The 10057-nt window shown below is 39.4% G+C and overlaps 1 protein-coding gene across 1 annotated transcript in view; it reads right to left on the reverse strand.

Moving 5' to 3' along the window:
- Positions 1-10057, reverse strand: part of SCAF11 (SR-related CTD-associated factor 11) — a 31948-nt gene that overhangs the window by 1774 nt on the left and 20117 nt on the right. The window contains exons 10-11 of the mRNA XM_009700311.1: positions 4449-6968; positions 2077-2420 (exon numbers count right to left, since the gene is read on the reverse strand). Of these exons, the coding sequence (XP_009698613.1) occupies positions 2077-2420; positions 4449-6968 (2864 nt within the window). The remainder of the gene's footprint in view (positions 1-2076; positions 2421-4448; positions 6969-10057) is intronic.

Genomic DNA, 10057 nt, shown 5'->3' on the forward strand with positions numbered 1-10057 from the left:
ATGATGCTGCTTTGAAAATAGTTATTTTCATGTTTGTTATCAGCGTGAAGTCGTGCATGAATTTTAAGCGTAAACACCCCTACAAGTCCACGCGAGGCTAGAGGTGAGATGCTGGCTGAAGCACCAGGATCTGTTCTTCAGGGAAAGCCATCTCCTGTACATTTCCAAACAAACATCAGCAGGAGACCACGGGCACTGTTGATACTTTGGAGCTGAGAAATTATGTAGCGCTCAAGGCCTCAGGCAGAGGTCATTTTAGCAAAAGCTAACAACTCATCCTCCCAACACGTTTCTGGCAGGCTACCCTAAATGCCACTTTTTCGCAGGTAATCACCATTGCTTTTTTCACATCTGCATTTATCCAGATGGAAAATAATGAAACAGGAATTTGAGTTCCTTGGAAAGGACACCGATACTGAGCTGCTATAGCCAGCGTGCTAACGCTCGCCAGCGCACTCTCCTCATCTTCCTTTCAAAAGGAAGGACAGGAGGAGTCCTGTCGTATCCAGTCATTTCTGGTGTGCTACCTCCAAGGACTTGTTCCATGAAAGCTCAAAGAAAAAGCAGCAGCAGCTCCCAAGAGCACTGAGGTTCATAGATACCGTTCCACAAAAGCAGGTAAAAGGAAGAAATGTAACAGGGGCTTTACTAACAAAGAACTGTATTTTGGAGCAATACACAATCTTTATAGGAACGTGTTCATTGCCGCACTAGATTATTTCACAGCGGTCTGTAGCCTATGTTCTTACGTATTACATTTTCAGAGGTTAAACCTACTGAATTTCCAATTGTGAAAATATTTTAATTACGGACAGCAGGCATTAATCAAATCAACATGCAATCTACCCGCATTTTAGTTCCAATAATACCTTACTGTTTTACCTTGCAGAATATTAATGTATTTCATATGGCCTGTGACCCCACTCAGTATTTCCCACAGCACTTAACTCCTTTTCTTCTAAGTTAATGAATATGGATGGATAACAGCAGTTGAAAGTGAAAAGAATGTAGGTCACTTATCAGTTTGCTTCAAATCTTTAGAGAGGATGCATGAAAACAGAGGGTTAGAAATCACTGTTCTAGGACATCACTTTTTCAACCTGGAGTGCAGGGGAAAGCATTTTAGGTTAGAGCAGGCAGCCTGCAACAGAAGAAAAGCACAAACCTCAGTCAACCCCTGAAAAGCCCTTTACACATCACCGATGCAGCGTTACATCTCCTTGCAGGGCTGTGCATTCTCCTGGAAGTTACTCATATTCCTTTCCATTATATAAAAGCTCTTAATACAAACAGCTGGCTACAGGAGGTGCTAATTACACGAAGGTTTGTTTTAAGACATCTTGAAAGGCAGAAAAAGATGGTCTGACCTCCCCAAGCACAAAAAAGTCTTTTTGAAATGGGAGAAGTGAAGTGGGAGTTAGGTCTCAAACAGGGCATGCAAAACCAGGAGCATCAAGCAGGAAGTAAAACATACCAAAGAAAGCTTGGAAATTATTAACAAAAAGGCTCAAAAGATTACACAGAATGGAAAATGTGTGCATGTGGGGAAGCTGCTGAGATAGTGACAGCTGGAGAATGGAAGTGTACAACGTATGGGTGCCATGCAGTACTTTATAATTTTCCTCTGCTGATACACCGCATGGGATGAGAGCCGCAATAAAGAGGCGTAGGTCACTTCCTACACGCTGCTGAAAGGGGATTCAAGCATTTCCTAAAGCTTAAAAATCAGGTTTTGAAGGGGAAAACTTTGTTTTGGAAACAGGGCACTTCTAAGAGGAAAAATGTAATGGACAACATTGATGAAGTTTTTCAGTGTTCCATTACCAGCTGCAACACCTCGTTACCACAAAACCCCAGTTATGGCATTGTGTATTATTATTTAAAAGCTACAGCCCCAAAACAACCCATACCCTCATGGATACTTCCACTTTAAATTTGGTGTGGGGTGGAAGACGACAGGCAAGAGAGAAAGAAACTGCAAGTATAAATTTATCAAGACTTTGGTATTCAATATAAGAAATCCTTAACTGATATTACTTCAATACTGTTCTTGCCATGGCTTCTGATAAAGCATACCTGCAATTGTTTTCCATCTTGCTGTGAAGCAATGTAGTTGACTTGTTGAGATGGTGGGGGTGGAGGTGGAGGCGGAGGTAATCCCTGAGACAAATTTGTGGGAGCAGCTACCTGTATGAGAGGCACTCCGGAAGGGAGATGCATGGGCATTGGAGGGTGAATGTTGAAAGGATTTCGTTGCATATTCATCATGGGAGGATGGACACCCACTGGATACGGAAAGATATTCATAGGTTGGTGCTGTGCATTCACTTGTGGCAGTACAGTCATTTGTTGCTGCATCATATTTATCGGTAACTGAGAACCATCACTTTGCTGGTTGCCTTGGTCTTTGAGGTTTGGATCTAGCAAAAGAAAAAACAGACAGTATATGAAGTAGAAAATCCGTACTTCATAAAGCAGAAGTGGAGCCAGGTGCCTAAACTCTTCATGAAGTACGGAGTATCAAAAAGCTTTCCATAATCTGAATATTTTAAAGATACTGCATTACATAATTACACAGCAGTTATCACCAGACACGTCACGGAGCCAAATGCTAGTTTCCGAGTTTAAAAAGTTAAGGTTACTATGGAAGCCTGCATTTTGAGTTTCTGTTTTCTCTCCTTGTTCCCATAGCACCACTAATAAGTTATTTAATCACAAGGAAACAGTAATTCTCCACCAAAGAGCAGGAGGACAACATAGCTTATCCAGTTTCTGCAACTGCAGGAGGTTCGTCATAGGTTATTACATACGCAATTCTCTGCTCCCCTTTGCCCGACTCACACACACTCACTGTACATTGCTGGTAACTATAGAAATACCCTGCTGTTTTTTTTTTTCCTTCCCCACTGAATAAAAAATCATCCTCAACCAATTTCAAAGATGTTCATATTTGGGAAGAGTTGTTCAAAAACCCTGTAATGGTACAACAGGTATAGCCTAGAAGTAAAAATAACCTCTTGGGGTGGCACTTCTTTAAAAAAATTACTTTTGTGTCTCATTCTATCTTCAACAGAAGCCAAAAAGTTAAAATCTAGATAGAAGCAACAAGGCTTCCAAAAGTCAAGAAATTAGTTCTGAGAAGCGGTTGATGGGTTCTAAATCAGATGTTCTTCCCTTAGAATCCCTTCCCTGAGGAATGCTGTCACCTAAACCACAGGGACTCAGATTTAAACCGTTACGCTTCACCCCAAATCACCTTTTTTAAAGATCGTGGGATAACAGAACCACTGAGGTTTGAAGAGACCTACCGAGATTGCCTAGTCCAATCCCCTTGCTCAAGCAGGGCCAGCAAAAGCACGTTGCCCAGGAGGACCACGTTGCCCAGGACCACGTCATGATGCCGCCCTAGCTCGTTTTATCCAGTTTTGAGAGATTCTGTACTATTCTCAGCTGAATTCAGGTTCCAAAAGTGAATATAACAGTGCGATTGTCCCTGAACTACGTGATATAAAGTCTGCAAATCACACCACACTTTCAATTAAAGGTTTGATCAATTTTGCCTGAAGCAGATTGAAAGTTGACAAAGTTGCCTCAAAACTAAGAGGCCACTGATGCAGTTGTCTGAAAAGACGGAGAAAACTGCTGGCATATAGGATGAAAATGGATAAAAATGAAAGACAAAACAAGGCGACAATGGGAAAGTGCAAGGGTGGTTGCCTTCAGGACTGGATTTTACAGCTTTTAAATACAATTCACATCTGTCTTAAAAGATTATTAATGACCTGAAGCATTAATAATCTGTGGATGGCTTGTTAGCTATTCAGAATCAATCTCATCTACAGTTAACTTACTTTCTACCAAGAAGTTTATTTCCATCAAGGAAGTTACCTTTTAGATATAAAATACTCAAAAATATTAGACTTCTGTTGAGGTTTTAGAGGAATTTTAATGCTGAAGTACAGCAAAAATACCAGGTTTGCATTTATAAATCTCCCTAGATTTTTTTCAAGCATTTAAAGAGGAAAATGCTTATCTAGAAGCAAGATAAAGGTCAACAGAGTGATTCGTCGTCTCTAGAATCTACTGTGTGGGTCTGCACAGGCAAATGCAAGTCTCCGTGAAAAAAACCTACCCTTTTTAATAGGTGTGCAGATGCTAAAAGTAACCATGGAGAGGATACACTTCCTCTTCAGCCAAATCGATTTACTTGAGTAGCACTCTTCAGATGCTTAATCCTTAAACTTTGACTTTAAGCAAAACCAAAAAGCCATCAAAACACAAAAAATCCCCGAACTCCATACCTCAAACCCTCCGTACTGCTAAAATACTATGGATTCACCCCAGATTATTCTGAAGATCTAATCAGCTCCAGATAAGACAATGTGACTATGGATTTTACTCACTACCGTAGATGTGACTAAGCTATTATGTTTCAAAACTATGAATACCTTGTTCTGGTGTCTCCTCTTCTTGTCTCATTCCCCATCCTGACTGCGGGCTTGATGAATTGCGTCCCCTTCTTGAATAATAATTCTGCACATCAGCAGGTAAAGTCTTTCTCACAGCCCAGCTGGATGCAGATGTCCACCCAGATCTGTCAGCAGGTGTATCGAAAGAATAATCTTGTTCATTCTTACGCTTGTATGGCTGATGTTCTGGGAACCTTGAAGTTTCGTTCCCAGAACCGTTTGAGTTCCCTGAGAGAGGTTTTCTATTTTGCCAGTGATTTTCATTCTGGTCTCCATACATGAAACCACCTCTTCCACGCCCACCTCGGCCACGCTGACCTCTCCCTCGATTCGGAATCCAACCTGAACCAAAGTTTTTGTTCCAAGAGTGTCCTGAATTATCATGCCTGCCATCTTCCCAATGTGGTTTCTCTCTCTCTCTATTCCTGACTTCAGGAACAGAGTTTATCCTTTCCGTTACCCAGTCTGGACAATCATTCCTCCGCTTGTCTGAAGAACATTGATCATCACTGTTTTTTTCTGTATTGTCCTTCTCTTTTTTAAGACTTTCATTCTGTTTCTCTTGATCACTTCTTCTGTATCGATCATTTCCTCGGGGACTCCTCCAGCTGTCATTTGGCCATCTCTCTCTCCATCGAGGTGAATGACTATCCCTCTCATTTCTAGAGAACGAAGAACCTTTATTTCTTGTCCTAGATCGTGATCTTGACCTAGATCGTGATCGTGACCTAGACCACCTCCTACTTCTTCTTTCTCTGTCACGATCTCTTCTTTGACTATCTCTATCACTGCTTCGAGATCTAGATTTTTGCCTTGGAGATGATTCTTTAGCTCTTGACCGAGAAGATGATCTCCTGCTTTCCCTGACAGTTTCCCTTTTGGGAGATCGAGATGGTGGTTTTTTTTCATCTTTGAGAGTCTCTCTCTTTGGAGAATGAGATAAAGATCTCCTTCCCTCCCTCCCAGTCTCCTTCTTGGGTGATCGTGAGCTCCTGTCTCTGGTGATTTCCCTTTTAGGGGATGGTGACTGAGATTTCCTGCCCTCTCTTCTAGAAGGAGACCAAGTTGTCGATGGAGAGTGAAACCTAGATCTTCTAGTTCGAGGCTTTTTATCTTTTTTCAGTTCTGACTGGCACTCTCTTTCTTGAGGAACAATTTCATCTTTTTCATCAGAAAGTCCTGAAACCGAGGTACAGTTTCCTGCATCACACTGTAAGGAGTTCAATTCTCCTTGCTCTCTACTTTCAACTGGTGGTAACTGCTCAATCTGAGGTTCCATCTGGTCACTGCAAAATGAGTCACAATCCATAGGAATCATTTCATTGTTATCTTCACCAAAATGTTTATGTTCAGCAGTTACCTGGGGTGACTCTGAAGTTCTACTCTCTTCACTTTCTGGCATAGCGTTCTCTTTTAAGGATTGTTCTGATGCAGTGTCCATACAAATATTGTGTATTAATGTATCTGGTTCTTCGTCTTGAACAGCTTTTAAGTTTTGAGTATTTGTACTTGCAGAGTCTACTACTGTTTTATCTTCAGTCTTGCAATCATCTATTTTTATGGCTTCTGGATGCTCAGGCAACTTGCTTCTGGGGCTCTCTAATGGCTGCTCTTTCCCCAAAGGATCTGGATATTCCAACAATTCATTTTCTGGACTACTTATGGGTTGATCTATTTTTGTCAAAGTTTCTACCTTCTCCATTAATTCATTTCGAGGACTATACAATGTCTCATCTGCTTTTTCAAAAGTTGCATGGTCACACACTTCATCTTTGGGACTAGCTACTGTTTCCATTTGTTCAAGAGTATTTTCACAGATGTCCTGATTCTTAAGATCTAAATTTTTTTCAGTAACACCTTTTATTTCAAATTCCTGACTTTCATCTCCTACAGTTATTCTTGGAGGTTCTTGGACAGAAAAACTTACATCCGTGTTGCCTGAAGTATCTTCATCTTTGTCACATTCTCCTGTAGTTTCCTCAATTTCTGCATGTTCATTACAGCTTTCCAGTCCATTAGCAGATTCCGTTTCTGCATTATTCTTCTGCGGAAGGCTTGCGTTATTGCTTTCATTATCTGACTGATGGTCTTTATCTAATGTTAGAATTGCTTCAGACTCAGCAACGTCACCATCTTCCACTGAATCGCTGGGCGATTTTTCAGAACGTGCAGAACTTCTCAGTTTCTTTTTAACCACAGGTGTTTGTTGTTTAACTATTCTTTTAGACTTTCGTTTTGGAGGAGCCTTCTCTGATTCTGAAGGAGATTTAGTCAGAGATGGGTTACTGCCATCAGAGGCACCGTATGCAGAAGTGCTTGACAGAGGTGAGCTCCGAGATTGATCCAGAGTCTCCTTTTTGCTGTTTCGTGCAGACCTTCTTCTAGGAGTAGTATTAACTGATTTCCTTCTAGTTCCTCTAGCACCAGATGAACCAGAAGCTTGCTTTTTCTCTTCTCCTTCTTGGGTACATGCAACAGCATATCCTTTGCCTAGAGATTCTAATAAAAGCAGAGTACATTAAAGTTTGATAATAACCATTTATCCAAACACAGTTAAGAACATAAAATGACCTTCTCCAGTTTAACAGATATCCTCAAATAACACACTTTAAGATTTAGTATGAAATGCTGCCACAGGATTTTTTTTTAAAGAACAGAATCAAGCTAACAAAGTGACACATTAGACATCTAAACACACATTTTAGAAGCAGTGTCGGCATGGCTACATGGACAGTAATGGCATTCATAATGAAACCACTATTGATATTGCTATTCAAAGATAGCATTTAAGCTGTTAGAAAAGTAATGAATTAACCACACAACATCGTTAGCATAGAGCAGTTGCTGTCATTCTATAAAGCAGGCCTGTTGGCAGTGAAGCTTCAATACTACAGAAGTGAAGCTCAATACTACAAAAAGTGACGTTTTTAAATGGCCATCAGTGGACGATCGCATGGGAAGCAGTTGATCAGGACCAGCAACGACAGCATACCTCTCTACAAAGATCAAATTTCAGACAGTGCAAACTCATGTACCAGTTGTAAGACAGACCCTGCACACTCCATGGCAAACTGGACGTGAACTCTGCCTTGAGGCACCCAGGGTGCCTGCAGCACCTAATGAACTGGAGTGTAACTTTGGGGCAGCATCAAAAACCTAAAGCTTGTAAGAAGAATGACCGTAAGCCCCATATAGCAGCACAGGAGTTCTTGTGTTGCTACAGCATTAATTTATTTCATGCTATCCACAGGGAAACCAAGGGCTATATTCACTGCAAAGGGAGCAGACTGTACTCTTGATACCTATGAAAGCTCATGAGGGACAGCTCAGGAATTCAAGATTAATGATAATTAAATAGATATACTTGAATGCAATACTCACTTCAGAACTAAATTAATTTCTTGAGATGTTCATTGATTTGTTTCATACTTTGTGTAGATTTCAGAAAGCATCAAGAATTTGGTGTTTAAAGGAATTCTTTTTACAGCTTCAATTTCATACACAAATAATGGAAAGTGGCTAAGAAAGATTAATTGCTATGGATTTTGCAATGAATTTATCACATCACATTTGAACACTTGATTCTAACTCTCTGTATAACGTTATTATTTCCCATGCTTTTACTGCATTAAAATATTTGTTTAATGTATTCTTAAACAGCTTATATAAAAATAAGACAGGAATAAGACAATTAAGTAACAGCACAAAACCTTCTTCCTACCACTTACTACTCTGTTAGTAGAATGAAAAACATATCACTGTCTATTAAATGTAAACATATAATCTGACAACCTTAGAGAATTAACTCCGCAAGTACCTAGCCAGACTTTAAAAGCTAGAACAGAGCACAGGACTATGATCACGTCCACTGACCTCCCTTGTAAATACACAATAATTTGCCTGAACATAAAAAAAAAAGTAGTTTTGGTTTTTGGATGTCTGCTAAGCAAATTACCACTTAAGATAATGAAAACCAACACTATCACTTGTATAGAAGGTACCATGTATTTAAAAGAAAACAACATGCGTGGCAAAGAACTTCCAAAGGAGTTTTAGGTGACTGGCACTATTTGAGGTATCTACTGCAACAGTCTCCTCAATAATTTTGTTAGAAAGCGACTTCACAGTGGTTAACCAGCAGTTACGCAGCTGTCTTAAACTACTTATGTCTTTAAACCTATTAAAATAGCCAGGAAAACAAAGTCAGATGTTACAGGTCATTACAAATTTTTAATATCTGTGATGATTTTCTTCAAGCGGGAAGAAATTACCTTGCAGTAATAAAAAAATCAGAACGCAGTGGAATGTGCAAATCCTGATAGTTATTTTTGTATCGCTTTCAACATCTACTTGGGAAACACAAACACCTTTTTAGCATTTCTTACTATTTGCAAAATTTTAACAGACAAGCTTCACAAACTTTGGACTTGGACCAAATACAAGGCATTTCAGCTCACTGAATTTTTATTTAAAAATATTTTAAATCACACAAAAGAACTGCATAATACCAGCCTAAATCATAACAGTATTTGTAGATTCATTAAGGCATTTTCAGGTCAAATTAGTAAAAAGAGTATTTAATGGTAAGAGAATCTAAAAAAACCTGCAGCAGCTACAGGGAGGATTCAGGCAGTTATACAACCACCATTGATATTTGCCTGCCTCCTGGCACAACTCTGGAAGCAACTGTCAACTACTACTCTAATGCAAAACTGTATACTTTAGGTGTGACCAAGAGATCAGGGGAGCGGTAAGAAAAAAAGCTTATGCTACCATCTTTCAGACATAATTTAGTAAGAATCACAAGACCCAGTTTGCCTTTTTTTTTGGTATGCATCTATTTTTAGTATTTTCTTCATTTTTCTCCTGTTCTCCACCTTTGCGGAAAGTCCCAGTGCCCCCTGTTTCACCCATCTTCTGCCTTTTCCTTCATCTCTCATAATTCCTGTAAGAGAGGGCCTTGCTCCCTTCTCCTTTATATATATTTGACATCCACCTCTAACAGTATTCAGCTTAGGTTTATCCTTGCTTTTGTCCTTACCTTTTCTTGTGCATGTCTGTCTTTTCCTCAGTTGCTATATAAAAACTGAATGGGGAACAAACACTCACTCAACAGAATGTGACCAAAATCCTCAAGGGACATCTTCATATCCAACATCCCCTAGTTTCACTATGAGATTTGAAGACACTGTGTTTTACTTGCTGCATACTCCTTATCAGTCTTTAAGTCAAACTTGAAGGTGGTTTAAAACTTTAGCATCAATATACTACAATGTTTTAAGGTTCAGTCTTGATGACTGCCTTCAACTTTGGCCACAGTATAAGTAATATATTACATTTAACATCTGAAGTTTAGTTCAAGTGTAGCAAGAACATATGGAAACATAAAAAAATTACTTAAGCAATTATTTGCGGTGTCTTGTTAGCTTGGTAATTTCACATTTCAAAAATCGCACCTTTAAGAGAGGAACTGGAATGCTTATATAAAAAGTATCGAAGTTCTAATCAAGACAACAAGCGTGAAAATTCTGTTCTAAATATAAATTTTAGAACAAAAATACCTGAAAAAAAATAATTTCCTTTTCTTT

The sequence above is a fragment of the Cariama cristata genome, unplaced genomic scaffold, assembly GCF_000690535.1.
Source record: "Cariama cristata isolate BGI_N322 unplaced genomic scaffold, ASM69053v1 scaffold7715, whole genome shotgun sequence".
NCBI classification, from domain to species: domain Eukaryota; kingdom Metazoa; phylum Chordata; class Aves; order Cariamiformes; family Cariamidae; genus Cariama; species Cariama cristata.